We start from the raw sequence: 17,531 nt of genomic DNA on the forward strand, positions 1-17,531 counted from the left end.
AGCAAAACACAAGTTCACTTTGAAATAAAATTAAATTGAAACACATGCATATAGATGCTGTTGTGCAAAAATGCCTGTGCTATCTAACCTGAAATAGTTATTTTTGTACGGTATTCTACTAATTGACTTACTGTATATGTACTTTCAACAAATCTATGATCGAGAACTACATATTTTAATGGCTGGGGAAATGATAGTAATGGTAACAACTCTAGAGCTCTAAGTATTTTTATATGTTGATTAATTTCACAGACTTGATAGATTCTTTTTTTACAGTTAGGAAGATTATTTTTTAAATTGGAAAGAAAAAGTTTGACTGTCATGCAGAGAAATACAATGTTTGTACTCATTGACTGGTGCTCAGTGAATAAATGTTTTGTTTGTTTTTTAAGACTGCTATTAATTTCATGTGGAGTTCTGCAACACACACAATCAATTACATTTGATCCTGTAGGTAAATAAACGCAATTGCACCAAATGGGCACTAGGTGGTAGCAAACCATCTCACTTTACCGATTGTTCTGTTGAAAGTGTGGCGAGGACGTGAACATCATAAAGAATAAAAAACATCAGCATAATTTGATATGAGCGTTCATACAGCTTCCTGGTTCTGGGTGGCGACATTTGAGAAATATTTCTGGTTTGTTGCTCAAAGGGTTATCAAATCTGTCTCACTGGATGACTCTGACTAGCTGTTTGTGACAGTATCTGTGCAATGACATGACTCTTCCGTGTTTCTCCTTTAAATTATTAATCAACCAGTCATTTTAATCATATTGATTTTTCTTCTCTTTTGTAAACAATGTTTTCTCTGAATGTTTCATTGTTTCCCTGAATCTAAAACCTTAATTGTTGCAGTACACAGCGCTGCTTTGTGCATACACTACCAGTCAAAAGTTTGGACAAACCTACTCATTCAAGGGTTTTTCTTTATTTGTACTATTTTTTACTTTGTAGAATAATAGTGAAGACATCAAAACTATGAAATAACACATATGGAATCATATAGTAACCAAATAAGTGTTAAACAAATCAATATATATTTTATATTTGAGAATCTTCAAATAGCCACCCTTGGCCTTGATGACAGCTTTGCACACTCTTGGCATTCTCTTTTTTTCAATACAGAAAGAGGGAAGGGGAATATAAAACTTACAGTAACATCTCCCTCAAGTTGGATCTTTCATCCCTCATAAAATCTATTGTATCCATAGTAATCATGTCAGGTTCAAGAAGTGCATTGGCTTGTAGTCATACGTTATTTCACATGTGACAGAGGAGGCCAGTTTCTCATGCGGCATGGCAGTGTGTGTGTTTGTTGTTTTCTGCATCATTACAGGCCTCTCTCAGGGTGTTAATGGGATGTTCACCTCCTGTCCCTACAGGTAGATCCAGAGTCCTGTGTTCATGACCATCTGCCCTCACTGTGCTCTGTGTCATTACAGAACCTGTGTGTGTGTGTGGAGATAATTTATACTCCCACCTGTCACCTGCCCTTGTGTTACTCTGCACCCCGCCACCCCAGACACCTGTCCAAGGCACTGACAAACTACAACAAACAACAGGGGATAATGTGCTCTCCCTGTACACTATCTACCATGCCACCTGATATCCTGCATGGTCCACTGTCATTACATCACTGTCCATTCAACAATGACAACAGTCTTCTCATTATCAAAGCAGAGCACAACCCAGCTCAGTCTCCTACATAAATGCATAATGGAGAAACTCTCCAGTTATTCTATCACTCCCCTAACCATAACATTCACCTTTCTATCCTGTAACTCTGTTGGTCGGATGAACGTTAGCCATGGAATAGTTTTTCAAGTTGAGTGTTATTGATGAAGTGGTGCCAATTTAAATCATGAATGAATGGATGACTGTGAATGGATTTAATCTTAGAAAGTCAAGTGACTCCAAATAGTATTGTGTTGTGTTTGTTTGCACCTCCCCAGCAAGGTCTGTTTTTCTGTCACTCTAAAGGCTATGTTTACTCAGCAGTCAAACAAACAGAAAACTGTGTTGGTCAACTAAAAAGGGCAGCATTCCACATTGATCCCCCTGTTTTTGGGGCGGAAGGGCCTGGGGGGAATTTGGTGCATTGCGTTCAGTCCACTACAACACACAGGCTGTATACTGGACAGCCAGGACAAGGCCTGTTGGCAAGTAGACCAGAGACTAGAGAGAATGTCCTGTCATCAATCTCTTCTGCCACTGGCCCAGGGAAGGGTGTAGAGGGGGCAGAAGGGGACTGGGTCAGATACTAGCTAGGATTGTGTATGTGGAGCCATACAACCAGTGGTAGGAGCAGATGGGAGAAATCACAATACAATTTTGAAGTCTTGAAGTTATTGACATTCATTATATGTCTGCTGCGTAATATAATACATTTTCAAGCTGATCTGATCAATAGGCTACCAATGGGTTTTAGTGTCCTCAATGTGACTGGATAATTATACATAATGTTTCTATAGGAATAGGCTACTCATTATTAAATTATTTAGACTAATGGATATGGTGAGGTTGGACAGCTGTGCCTGACATGTAAATAGCAGTGGATGGATAGGCATGCATTGTACGTGGCTACAAAATGGGATCAAATCAGTGCAAGTTAGAAGGGGGTGGGTAATAAGAGAGGGTTTAGGGGTGTTCCATGTGGGCGGGGTATTTTCGCGTTGTTGGCCAATCAGACAATTTTTTTCCTCCAAGCAAAGACTACAGAAGTTGAGTACGAGAAATTGCCGACTGACCAACAGCAAGTCAAGAGTAATTCCGTGCGACAATGGATACAATGCGCTCTTATTTAATATGTTGGGTCCTGTTTCTTGGAGCGGGAATTCAGATATCCATCGGTAAGTGATCCGGTCACTGCCGTATATGGCTTTAGACAGAATTGTGATTCTCAAGTTACATTTTCACACTTGTTTTTTGTTTTCAGGAATAGTGTTTTCAAAGATGGCGCAGGTCAGGGGTATGCGAGCTGTCAGGAATGTTTATTGTTAAGCGTATGGTCAGGCGAGAGGGGGAGCGAGAATAAAAAGTCACTTACACGAAAATGGCCTCAGTTGCCTGTAGTTTAGGACTAGGTGGTGGCCTGGCCAGACATGTATGTCCCGTTGTGTTGAAGTGGCTCATAGCCTATGTTGTCGAGCAAAAGAGAGAAACTCGACAATTGCTCTCGGTAGCCTATTTGGTCCATTTGTGGCGCGGTGAATTCAGTTTGTAAAGAATAATTGTTTATCTTCATGGCTTTCTTGTGTTTGAGTCGGGGGACAAGCAAAGCTGTAAACGTGGCAGTTTTATATTTGATACAAGGTGATACAAGTGCCAGATAAGTATTATCATGGAACAGCGATAACTACACTTGTCGAATACACAAAGTAGAAGACATTAGTCCAAAGACGACATTATCATCTAAAAGGTCGCTATATTGCCGATTGAAGCTCATTGATAAGGGCTCACGTGTGTCGATGGCTAACCCCATTTAGGGTATATGAAGATACGCTGTTAAATTGTTAATTACTGACTACCGAACGACATGTTTACCAGATACAAATCGTATGGACCGTTTGATACAGCAAATGGGAGACGTAGTTAGCTATCTATTCAAGAAATGTGTTGTTTTTGATAATTGAAAACAAGGAATTATTAGGCTACTAAACATTCTCAACGCGCGTGCTGATGTATCCATGAATGCTGGAGTCGCGTACAGCCTATGTTAACATTGTAACCCGCGAGTTGTCCGAGGCAACATAGTTTTTAGTTTTAGCAGCTTCTCGGTTGAAGCTCTGAGAGAGCCAAAATGCCTTGTAACACAGTATATCATTATCGCCATGTCTTATTCGAAAATCGTGCAGGGACGGATTTGCGTTTATAAAGGATGGATAGATGTAGCCTAGAGATGAGTCAAGGTCATAGGTAATGAAGCCACAACGTTTTTAATCAAATTCGAGATGCAGTTTAGGTAAAAGGGCAAATCCCATTCAAGGAGCACGCTTCTTGACACAAAGCATCCCATCTGTACGGGGAACGGTGATGCGCTCCATGAGTGCACGCTGATAGGCAGAGCTGAAAGCTGCTCATCCACACCCTCATACCTTCAATGTACAGATCACAGCCTATTCTCCAGCACTAGCATCCGTGTGTAGGATTTATTGGTGTAGATGACTAGAGGAGAGGAAAGCAGGGATATGATCAGAAACATTATCAAAATGTTTTCTATAATATGTCATATTTCATGTTATATGGTTAGGTCTCATTTCATCCATGACCATGTATATCAGAGTACTGTGCAGAGATGTGAATAGGTATGTGAGTGACATTTAGGAAATGACAGGCAATATGTAATTTCCATAATGTCACCCTCCTCAGTCATTCCACAATGTGCACAAACACCACTGTCACTTCAGAGCGATGGGATTCTGTGAACCAATTGAAAATGTCACATCAATTCACACAGCCAACGTTTAGATACTTTGTCAACCAATATTTATCATCAACAAAGGCTTTATGTGAATGAATGCTTCTGCTCCACATATAGAATAAACACTGTCAGGTTAACACTTATAAATATATAATTTCTTCATTTTTTCTTATTTTTGCAACAGCAGCCTCAAGGACACATATTGACCTCACAAAGGCTTTGTTAGCCACACAGAAAGCTTGAATATTTCAGCCACAAAGCATTTACCATCCTTTTTTGTGAATTGTATAGGCTGCCGTATCCTTGGCACTTCTGTTATGAAAAGAAGCTCAGTTGGTAGAGCATGGCGCTTGCAACGCAAGGGTTGTGGGTTCGTTTCCCATGGGGGGCCAGTATGAAAAATGTATGCACTCACTAATTGTAAGTCACTCTGGATAAGAGCGTCTGCTAAATGACTAAAATGTCAATTGGATCACTAAAATGTTGATGTAAATGAGAAAATAGTTCTGTCAATTTAGCTGGTAAAATAAGATTTTTGGACATTTACTTTCCCTGTCTCTAAATATTCAAATAGAGTGAAAGACAGGTTAGTTTGACACTGGTGATACTCTTTTTCAGGCTCTGTGCTCTAGTTTCTCTCTGTTCAATAGCTTTAGTCTCTTGAGGAAAAAGACAAGCTGTCAGGGCATTGCATATTCAGGTTTTATTCTCTGTGTATAGAACTACCTTGAGCCCAGTAATAGGGTATTAGGTAGCCTAATAGTAATGGGGCGGCAGGTCATATAGTGGTTAAGAGCTTTGGGCCAGTAACCGAAAGGTCGCTGGTTTGAATCCCAGAGCCAGCAAGGTGGAAAAATGTGCCATTCTGCCCTTGAGCAAGGCAGCTAATCCCCAACAACAACAACTGCTCCCCGGGCGCCGATGACGTGGATGTTGATTTAAGGTTGCCCCCCGCACCTCTCTGATTCAGAGATGAAATTAAGCTAAGCGGGTTAAGGCATTTATTGTACTTGGACCATCTTGGGAAATAATGTTTCCTCCGAAAGTGGTGGTGTTGGTTGGTGGACTATGGTGACAATATGGTGTACAAGGACAGGAGGTGTTGACATTTTAGGATTCCACAGTCACATAAATAAAATATCATTTTACCCTTGAGCAAAGCAATTAATATGAATTATAGATTCATATAAAATATGAATACAGGAGCTCTTTAGAGACTCAGACAACACAATTGGCTTCCTCAAATGCAATGACTGAGCTAGAAGAAAACAATAATACTTATGAAGCCATTGTTTTATACAGAAACTACTGTCCAGAGCAGGGGTGGGCTAACTCTTTGGCTCGAGGACAGGGCTCCAGACTAACATTTTCCCCTGGTGGCACTGGTGCCACAAACTTTTTCAGTTGGTGGCAACAGCCCATAATTTGGTGGCACACACAACATTTTTTGCAGTGATAGACTACATTTTAGTCATCTTATAAAGGAGCGGATGAAACGAAATTGGGATCGTTAACTTTTAGGAAAAAATCCCTAACCGAAGAACAATGTGTTTTTTTGGTTTTCACACAATTAAAATCACAGTGCAGTTATCACAAAGCTACCACCTAACAGGTCCCGATCATCATAAAGGGAAATACAAATTAAACAAATACCTAATGCAACAATGCTGTAACGTTAGTAGGAGGAGAAAAAGGCAAATATTTTATCTACTTTATTAACCGGAGCTGTAATGCACAAGGGAAAGCGAGAGGCTCAAAGCAGAGCAGCAGCTCAAATATGAGTGACAAGGGGAGCAGGGAGGGGGCGAGAAATGGCGCTGGTAGACTAACTTATTGCTAGTTATTGATCATCTCATCTGATTACATAGTTGCTGTCTTGACTGCATCAAACCGAGAGAAGCTAGTTAACTAGCAAATGTTAGCTAGGCTAATTGAGACTACATAACTTGAACGGTGCACTTTCTCCCCTTCCGAATCCTACAGTAAATAACAACTCCATTCAGATTATTAAGTAGCAGCCTACCTGTTGGCTCTTGGTGTTGTAGCCTGTCCTTCTCATTTGACTTTTAGTTCTGTCATTTTAATTCCATCTACCATTGATTAGCCAAGATATCTCCTAATAACTTGCCACAAGGAGACTAGCTGTATGACTAGCCTAGTGCTGGTTTGATGACTTATCATTGGAAAACAACAACAAGCTACACACGGCACTCTCGTGAAAAGCAGGAGCACCAGCAGCATCAATTATTAAATGTTCTTTCTCCGCGGGAAGCGTGATGTAGACCATCTGCATTGTGAATTCACTTGGAATTTTATAATTGATAAATGGCCATTTAAATGGCCATTTAAATGTTAAGATTTAACGTTAAGATTATTATTTATTTTTGTCACCTCCCTAGTAAAAAGTACACATTTTCTTTAGGAATGTAGTTGAGTTAAGTTGTCAAAAATAGAAATAGTAAAGTACAGATACCCCAAAAAACGATTTAAGTAGTACTTCAAATTATTTGTACTTAGTTACTACAGCACTGGCTGTTTGTGATTTTTCAGAGCACTTCAATTTATATGATTTGCAATGAATGGTGTGGGTGTATGAGTGTGTGCCAATACACCCCTGAAGGCAAACTTTGTGTTCCAGCTCCAAAATCAATCTAGGTTTGTGTTAAATTAGGCAATCTGTGTACTAGCAGCAGCTAGTCCGAATAAGCTCACACATACTGAATGACTTTGTCCCTAAAGTCATGAATGGGCAGAGAACAGGTCACGACCAGAGTGGTCACCCGAGACATCTGCTTTAGTCGGGGCTCGCCTCTCTCACACACACACACACATCTGTTGAGGACAAAAGAGCTGCAATCAGGGTGATGGAGCAGAGCAGCAGGGCCGAGCTGTGACCTGACTATGGAAATGTCTGTATGGGGGTTAGTTATAGTGTTAGCTACACTCTAAAAATTAGGGGTTCAACTGGAGTTCTTCGAAGATCCTTGAAGAACCTTGGGGTTCTTGGCAATGAAAAACAGCCCCAAAAGGTTCTTCAAATAACTTCTTAGGAGGTGGGGTTCATCGAGGAACCCCCTATTGTTGCTGGAGTTCTTCGGGGAAATTTGCAACTGAAAACACTCGTGCCACGTTTGAATGCGACAACAGTTAAAAAGGTAAGTTGGGTTTATGTTATGCTCTGAATATGTATCGAAATAATTGATATAATAATATAACATACTAATGAATAACGAAGACAATTATGGTTAGCTAGCTATAGTTCAGAATAATTAACGTAAATATTAGATAGCCGGGTTTGACCGTTGTATTAGCTACAGTAGCTAGCTAGCTAAAATTATGTCCTAACTAGGCAGAACTAGGTTTGTATTATTTCCTGAACTATATTCTGTCCCATATATTGTAGGTAGCATAGTGGTTAAGAGCGTTGTGCCATTAACCGAAAGGTCGCTGGTTCTTATCCCAGAGCCGACTAGGTGAAAAATCTGTCTGTGCCCTTGAGCAAGGCACTTAACCCTAATTGCTCCTGTAAGTCGCTCTGGATAAGAGCGTCTGCTAAATGACTAAAATGTAAATGTAAAATGTATATAGTTTCCATAAAGCAAACATGGCTTTACACTCATTAATGTAAGTTTTCAATCTAGAGCAGTTCTGACTTTTGTGAGAATGAACTGGCTAGCTTCGTTGACGCAAGCTAACTAAGGACGGTGACCTGTCCAGACAAGACTGAATCTGTCAATGTTGCGTATAATCTTTCAAGTCAGCCTGATCAAATATTGAACAATTTGTGTACAAAGATAGCTTGACATGTGATATTAGGCCTGTGTGGCAGTACTGTATTGGCTAGTGCTTTCTCCAATATGTTCTTCTCTTTTGCATTCAATTATATGTCGATGCCATTTATCTTTCAATATTTATTTAATATATATTTTTTTTAATGCTTGCAAGACTATTTTTTGACACATTTTCTCTTCCTTTGAAATTCTTATAGGACAGAACATGGACACAATGCAATTGGGATCAAGAAGAAGGTAAGGATATGTTGTAGGACAGCTGCATTTGAAGTGCATAGTTAATCTACGTAGCAGTCAATACAAACTTAAATCTATTAGCACACCAGTGTCTGGTGAGTTGGTTTTGATCATTTCATGGGTTTTCCTGGTGGGAACAGGGTATGTAGTGCCTTTGCATAGCCTAACTGGACTCTGGCATGAAACCTGATTCTGTTTCTTTTCAGAAATTCTGAAGTATATGGATGGTCAGTGGAGGATGTCTGCCAGAGGCTTCAGCAAAATCAGTTGGAGGACTACACCTCTCCTTTCCAAGGTTTATAATGTAAATATTTTTTTATCATAATTGCCTGCAAGGTCCAACCAAAACTTGACTTCCGCTTTTAACCCAACTACCGGGTAGCTCTTGTTGTGGAGGTCTTATAACTGCCTTGCTCAAGGACAGAACAACATTTTTTTCACCTTGTCGGCTGGACGATTGGAATGCTTAAACTGCTAGGCTACCTGCCAGTCAACACCAGTCAAAATGCTTGCTATGTATAACTGCCCAATATGCAACAAGCATTTTATTTTTGCTCATAAAACAGATTTGCCACATTGGTCTGTATCACCAGAGTGAGCCAAGGTTAACATGTGGACTTGGAAGTTGCATGAAAACATGTAAATGCTTTGCGTCATATAGGACACATATACAGTGAGGGGAAAAAAGTATTTGATCCCCTGCTGATTTTGTACGTTTGCCCACTGACAAAGAAATTATCAGTCTATAATTTTAATGGTAGGTTTATTTGAACAGTGAGAGACAGAATAACAACAAAAACATCCAGAAAAACATATGTCAAAAATGTTATAAATTGATTTGCATTTTAATGAGGGAAATAAGTATTTGACCCCCTCTCAATCAGAAAGATTTCTGGCCCCCAGGTGTATTTTATACAGGTAACGAGCTGAGATTAGGAGCACACTTTTAAAGGGAGTGCTCCTAATCTCAGTTTGTTACCTGTATAAAAGACACCTGTCCACAGAAGCAATCAATCAGATTCCAAACTCTCCACCATGGCCAAGACCAAAGAGCTCTCCAAGGATGTCAGGGACAAGATTGTAGACCTACACAAGGCTGGAATGGGCTACAAGACCATCGCCAAGCAGCTTGGTGAGAAGGTGACAACAGTTGGTGCGATTATTCGCAAATGGAAGAAACACAAAAGAACTGTCAATCTCCCTCAGCCTGGGGCTCCATGCAAGATCTCACCTCGTGGAGTTGCAATGATCATGAGGAATCAGCCCAGAACTACACGGGAGGATCTTGTCAATGATCTCAAGGCAGCTGGGACCATAGTCACCAAGAAAACAATTGGTAACACACTACGCCGTGAAGGACTGAAATCCTGCAGCGCCCGCAAGGTCCCCCTGCTCAAGAATGCACATATACAGGCCCGTCTGAAGTTTGCCAATGAACATCTGAATGATTCAGAGGAGAACTGGGTGAAAGTGTTGTGGTCAGATGAGACCAAAATGGAGCTCTTTGGCATCAACTCAACTCGCTGTGTTTGGAGGAGGAGGAATGCTGCCTAAGACCCCAAGAACACCATCCCCACCGTCAAACATGGAGGTGGAAACATTATGCTTTGGGGGTGTTTTTCTGCTAAGGGGACAGGACAACTTCACCGCATCAAAGGGACGATGGACGGGGCCATGTACTGTCAAATCTTGGGTGAGAACCTCCTTCCCTCAGCCAGGGCATTGAAAATGGATCGTGGATGGGTATTCCAGCATGACAATGACCCAAAACACACGGCCAAGGCAACAAAAAAGTGGCTCAAGAAGAAGCACATTAAGGTCCTGGAGTGGCCTAGCCAGTCTCCAGACCTTAATCCCATAGAAAATCTGTGGAGGGAGCTGAAGGTTCGAGTTGTCAAACGTCAGCCTCGAAGCCTTAATGACTTGGAGACGATCTGCAAAGAAGAGTGGTACAAAATCCCTCCTGAGATGTGTGCAAACCTGGTGGCCAACTACAAGAAACTGTGATTGCCAACAAGGGTTTTGCCACCAAGGACTAAGTCATGTTTTGCAGAGGGGTCAAATACTTATTTCCCTCATTAAAATGCAAATCAATTTATAACATTTTTGACATGTGTTTTTCTGGATTTTTGTTGTTGTTATTCTGTCTCTCACTGTTCAAACAAACCTACCATTAAAATTATAGACTGATCATGTCTTTGTCAGTGGGCAAACGTACAAAATCAGCAGGGGATCAATTACTTTTTTCCCTCACTGTATACAGAAAACACAAAGATTTGCTGACAGATAGGCCTAATGGTTCTGTAATTCCTGTGCCTGACTACATTGAGGAAAATGTGAATGACGATGACTCTGATCTCACGTGGGCGCCTGCAACTACTGTTATTGAGGCCTTGGACTTCAAAACTGAAGACCTGGTTAGAGGCCTTAAGAGAAACCTCTGCCTTTTTATGTTGAAGATCAGAGAGAAGCATTGTGTTCCTGCGACTGCAGAGCAGTATAGTGGAGGATCTTCATTCTATTTTTTTATTCATTTATGTCCCATTACAGTGATGCCTTGAAATTCCATCTTAGAAACATTCACATCAATGTAGATGGGGACAATGACTTGTGTGAGCTTTTAAACCAGACAGGTTTTTGAAGAGTGCATGAGAAGCATCAACACAGAGTGGATGCTGGAGCAATACTGCTGTGAAGAAATGGGAATGGTTAGACCGAGAGATACATCTGAGTGGTGAAGAACAGGACCGAGGCAGTTTTCAGTACATCCCACTACCTGACCTTTTGAAGAAGGTGGCACAAAAATGAAGATGTTTGGGCAAGTTTAAATAGAGAAGAACAACCTGCCAACGATGAAATCTTGAGTGATTTCACAGATGGGAATTTTTTCAAGATCAAGGCCTTGCTCACGCAAAAACAAACAATGTGGCTTCATTTTTATATAGATTAATTTGAGGTTGTCAATCCACTTGGATCAAAAAAAGGAAACACAAGCTTTCAGCTGTGTATTTCAAAATTGGCAATCTTGGCAAGAAACACATCTCAGCTGCAAAACATTTACCTCTCCACCCTGATACAACACAAGCTAATTCAGAAAGGAGTAACAAGTTATGATGAAGACTTCAAGCCTCTGCTTGATGATATCAGACTGCTGGAGACACAAGGTGTTTCTTTGGAGTGCAACGGAGAAAGCAAGGTATTTTGTGCCACCATTGCCACAATCTCCGCCGACAACCTCTCTTCCCATGATGTTGCTAAATTACGAGATCGATACCTTCCCCTATGGCAACTACGACAGATCATCCAGACCACCACGACAGATCATCCTGACCACCACCACTATCTGAGCATGTCCTGAGAAATCTGGCTTGGAGTGCATCTAAGAAATTCACCATCTTTAGTTTGCTTCCCCAAATGATTGGGTCCCAAATAGTTAGCTGTGATGCATGGGAAGTGTACCTGTTACTGAGAGACATTGTGGACATAATCATGACGCCTACCATCAGAAGGTCTTGGGTACCATACCTGGAAGAGAAAATTATGGAATTGCATGCTCTTTTTCAAGAAGTCTTCCCAAACAAGCGAACACCCAAGATGCACTTTCTGATCCATTACCCCCGACTGCTGATGGCATATGGACCATTTATCCATCTGTCGTGTATGCGCTTTGAAGCCAAACATCAGTACTTGAAGAGAATTCTACATGTCATCTGCAACTACAAAAACATTGCAAAGACACCAGATGAGACAATGCTGGGAGCAGTACCACTCTGCGCAGACACAAGAGATCCCAATTCGTGCCCTCCTGGTCTCTGTCACTTATCATTTGGGGAGCATCTGAATCCAGACCATGTCAGCAAAACAAAGTGCATCACTGTAGACAGCGTGTCATACAAGATTGGTGATTGTCTGGTGATTGGGATGGCGCACACTGAGGAGATTCTGGTGTTCTTCAAAGTAAACCACATATATGGCATATTGGGCAGCTGGTATTTGTGTGGAAAGCTCCCTCTAGTTTCAACAGCCATGCACATGCCTATGTGGTTGAGGACAGTCTCCAGTGGGCAGCCGTGGTGCCTGGGGAGGAACTGGCGTTCCATGGTCTGGACCGCTACCTTGACCCGAGGGGAGACTCACAATCCCTCTCCGGCATTGTATTTGCAGGTGATTTTGTCTAAAATATCCTGCGTCTTGTTTCAGCATTTAAACTGGTTGTGATCACGTCATAGCTTTTGAAATCCTGGTTCTTGGTTTTAAGAGGATGGGTCTTGGTCTGTAGACTTGGCTCCAGTCTTGACTCCAATGCAATATAATCCTGTAAAACAACTACTGCTATTAATATCTCATATCTAATAACACTTTCTCAACTTTACTCAACAGACCACCTCATCGATGGTGAGACACTCATGGGCTTGAATGACAGGATGATCGAACAGCTGTTTCCTGTCATGAAAACTCAAGTTCGATTTGCTAAATTAATTGGACATTTTAAAGAAGTATGTAACTGAGGTATGTCTCCCGAGTGGCGCAGTGGTTTAAGGCACTGCATCGCAGTGCTAGCTTTGCCATTAGAGATCCTGGTTCGAATCCAGGCTCTGTCGTAGCCGGCCCCGACCTGGAGACCCATGGCGCGGCGCACAATTGGCCCAGGGTAGGGGAGGGAATGGCCGGCAGGGATGTAGCTCAGTTGGTAGAGCATGGCGTTTTCAACGCCAGGGTTGTGGGTTCGATTCCCACGGGGGCCCAGTATGAAAAAATAAATAAAATAATGTATACACCCACTAACTAACTGTAAGTCGCTCTGGATAAAGAGCGTCTGCTAAATGACTAAAATGTAAATGTATTTATCAACTATTTTTCAATATAATTATGCCTTGTACAACAAAGCTATTGAACTTGTAATACCATAACAAGAATTCATACCTTGTTTCTTGCTGTATAGATTTTACAATCTGCTTTGTATTTGTAACGACAGGACTAAACATGTAAACGTATATGCTTCTATGTCTCAGCTCTCCAACAAGACCAACCCACCACAATTTTCTACCAGCCAACAACCAACAACCACCATCCACCAACCAACACGAAACTATGGCCCACAATATTCACCCTTCCTGAGTTCCCCACAGTCCTGCAGTGTGAACTCAACCAACAGAGTGAAGATTTCCACTCTCCCACTCATCGGTCCAAGTGAAGGAGCCAAATCATCCAAGTTTAATTTGATACCATGTGCACATATACAGTGGGGGAAAAAAGTATTTAGTCAGCCACCAATTGTGCAAGTTCTCCCACTTAAAAAGATGAGAGAGGCCTGTAATTTTCATCATAGGTACACGTCAACTATGACAGACAAAATGAGGAAAAGAAATCCAGAAAATCACATTGTAGGATTTTTAATTAATTTATTTGCAAATTATGGTGGAAAATAAGTATTTGGTCACCTACAAACAAGCAAGATTTCTGTCTCTCACAGACCTGTAACTTCTTCTTTAAGAGGCTCCTCTGTCCTCCACTCGTTACCTGTATTAATGGCACCTGTTTGAACTTGTTATCAGTATAAAAGACACCTGTCCACAACCTCAAACAGTCACACTCCAAACTCCACTATGGCCAAGACCAAAGAGCTGTCAAAGGACACCAGAAACAAAATTGTAGACCTGCACCAGGCTGGGAAGACTGAATCTGCAATAGGTAAGCAGCTTGGTTTGAAGAAATCAACTGTGGGAGCAATTATTAGGAAATGGAAGACATACAAGACCACTAATAATCTCCCTCGATCTGGGGCTCCACGCAAGATCTCACCCCGTGGGGTCAAAATGATCACAAGAACGGTGAGCAAAAATCCCAGAACCACACGGGGGGACCTAGTGAATGACCTGCAGAGAGCTGGGACCAAAGTAACAAAGCCTACCATCAGTAACACACTACGCCGCCAGGGACTCAAATCCTGCAGTGCAAGACGTGTCCCCCTGCTTAAGCCAGTACATGTCCAGGCCCGTCTGAAGTTTGCTAGAGTGCATTTGGATGATCCAGAAGAGGATTGGGAGAATGTCAGATGAAACCAAAATATAACTTTTTGGTAAAACCTCAACTCGTCGTGTTTGGAGGACAAAGAATGCTGAGTTGCATCCAAAGAACACCATACCTACTGTGAAGCATGGGAGTGGAAACATCATGCTTTGGGGCTGTTTTTCTGCAAAGGGACCAGGACGACTGATCCGTGTAAAGGAAAGAATGAATGGGGCCATGTATCGTGAGATTTTGAGTGAAAACCTCCTTCCATCAGCAAGGGCATTGAAGATGAAACATGGCTGGGTCTTTCAGCAAGACAATGATCCCAAACACACCGCCCGGGCAATGAAGGAGTGGATTCGTAAGAAGCATTTCAAGGTCCTGGAGTAGCCTAGCCAGTCTCCAGATCTCAACCCCATAGAAAATCTTTGGAGGGAGTTGAAAGTCCGTGTTGCCCAGCGACAGCCCCAAAACATCACTGCTCTAGAGGAGATCTGCATGGAGGAATGGGCCAATATACCAGCAGCAGTGTGTGAAAACCTTGTGAAGACTTACAGAAAACGTTTGACCTGTGTCATTGCCAACAAAGGGTATATAACAAAGTATTGAGAAACTTTTGTTATTGACCAAATACTTATTTTCCACCATAATTTGCAAATAAATTCATTAAAAATCCTACAATGTGATTTTCTGGATTTCTTTTTCTCATTTTGTCTGTCATAGTTTACGTGTACTTATGATGAAAATTACAGGCCTCTCTCATCTTTTTAAGTGGGAGAACTTGCACAATTGGTGGCTGACTAAATACTTTTTTCCCCCACTGTAAGTGGTTGTTGGACAAGTTGTTGTTGAACACACACACACACTAAGGCAACAAAATGCAATCTGTATTTAGCATCAAGTCTAAAATGTTGTTAGTTTACCTATGATACATTAAAAATGAATCAGTTGTTTTTATTTATTTAAAAACAATTGTAATGAAAAGCACTATACAATGTAAATGTATTATTTATTATGGTCTGACATCTCTGCAGAAATGTTGCAATTTTGTAATGTGTTTTCTTTGGTAAATTGTTTTGTAAGTATTAATTCACATGTGTGGTGCAACTAAATAAACAATTATTTAAATCAATATTGTCATTTATTCTAAAAATATTTTTTTAACAGGGAGTTTAAAAAAAATGAAACCAAAAAGGTTATTCCAAGAACCTTTTTCAAGGGTTCTTCGAATAACTTATAGCGGTTCCCCCACAGTTTGAAGAACCCCTAAAGGATACTCCAGGAACCTTTACTTTTTAGAGTGTAGTGCTAGTCGGCTGTACCTGCAGCAAAACTCTGGTATTTTTCATCCTATAACTTGTTCTCCATCTTCTTTTTAAATAGTGAGTCAACATGTTTTTAACACTTATTTCCATGACTGATCAAAACTCATTTTCTCATGCTCTCTCGTCTCTCTGCAGCAGATATGTAGTGAGCAATATGTTTGGAACATCAAATCACAATAAAATAGCAGTATCGAATCGCAATACATATCGCATCGGCACCTAAGTATCGTGATAATATCGTATCGTGAGGTCCCTGGCAATTCCCAGCCCTAGTCATTAGTGTGGATGGGTATTCTTGATTGTCACCTCTGAATCAAAGGTAATGGAGTTTGAGGTGAGGACTTGACTGGAGGAATTGACGGGTTGGTTTTTTAGCAACAAAACCGACGTGTGCGCAACTACAGTGGGGTAAAAAAGTATTTAGTCAGCCACCAATTGTGCAAGTTCTCCCACCTAAAAAGATGAGAGAGGCCTGTAATTTTCATCATAGGTACACGTCAACTATGACAGACATAATGAGAGAATTTCTTCCAGAAAATCACATTGTAGGATTTTTTTATGAATTTATTTGCAAATTATGGTGGAAAATAAGTATTTGGTCAATAACAAAAGTTTCTCAATACTTTGTTATATACCCTTTGTTGGCAATGACACAGGTCAAACGTTTTCTGTAAGTCTTCACAAGGTTTTCACACACTGTTGCTGGTATTTTGGCCTATTCCTCCATGCAGATCTCCTCTAGAGCAGTGATGTTTTGGGGCTGTCGCTGGGCAACACGGACTTTCAACTCCCTCCAAAGATTTTCTATGGGGTTGAGATCTGGAGACTGGCTAGGCCACTCCAGGACCTTGAAATGCTTCTTACGAAGCCACTCCTTCATTGCCCGGGCCGTGTGTTTGGGATCATTGTCATGCAGAAAGACCCAGCCACGTTTAATCTTCAATGCCCTTGCTGATGGAAGGAGGTTTTCACTCAAAATCTCACGATACATGGCCCCATTCATTCTTTCCTTTACACGGATCAGTCGTCCTGGTCCCTTTGCAGAAGAACAGCCCCAAAACATGATGTTTCCACCCCCATGCTTCACAGTAGGTATGGTGTTCTTTGGATGCAACTCAGCATTCTTTGTCCTCCAAACACGACGAGTTGAGTTTTTACCAAAAAGTTCTGACCATATGACATTCTCCCAATCCTCTTCTGGATCATCCAAATGCACTCTAGCAAACTTCAGACGAGCCTGGACATGTACTGGCTTAAGCAGGGGGACACGTCTGGCACTGCAGGATTTGAGTCCCTGGCGGCATAGTGTGTTACTGATGGTAGGCTTTGTTACTTTGGTCCCAGCTCTCTGCAGGTCATTCACTAGGTCCCCCCGTGTGGTTCTGGGATTTTTGCTCACCGTTCTTGTGATCATTTTGACCCCACAGGGTGAGATCTTGCGTGGAGCCCCAGATTGAGGGAGATTATCAGTGGTCTTGTATGTCTTCCATTTCCTAATAATGCTCCCACAAGCTGCTTACCTATTTGTTTGAGGTTGTGGACAGTCAATCAATCAATCAATCAATTTTATTTTATATAGCCCTTCGTACATCAGCTAATATCTCGAAGTGCTGTACAGAAACCCAGCCTAAAACCCCAAACAGCTAGTAATGCAGGTGTAGAAGCACGGTGGCTAGGAAAAACTCCCTAGAAAGGCCAAAACCTAGGAAGAAACCTAGAGAGGAACCAGGCTATGAGGGGTGG

The 17,531-nt window shown here is 41.4% G+C and overlaps 1 protein-coding gene across 1 annotated transcript in view; it reads left to right on the forward strand.

The window, feature by feature from the left end:
* Positions 1-2,738: 2,738 nt before the first annotated feature.
* The window catches only part of LOC311147089 (TGF-beta receptor type-1-like), a 67,201-nt gene continuing 52,408 nt past the window's right edge, over positions 2,739-17,531 (forward strand). Inside the window, exon 1 of the mRNA XM_084183716.1 lies at positions 2,739-2,852. Coding sequence (XP_084039842.1) covers positions 2,783-2,852 — 70 coding nt within the window. The 5' untranslated portion in view covers positions 2,739-2,782. The remainder of the gene's footprint in view (positions 2,853-17,531) is intronic.

This window comes from Coregonus lavaretus, assembly GCF_964263955.1.
Source record: "Coregonus lavaretus genome assembly, chromosome: 19".
NCBI lineage: Eukaryota > Metazoa > Chordata > Actinopteri > Salmoniformes > Salmonidae > Coregonus > Coregonus lavaretus.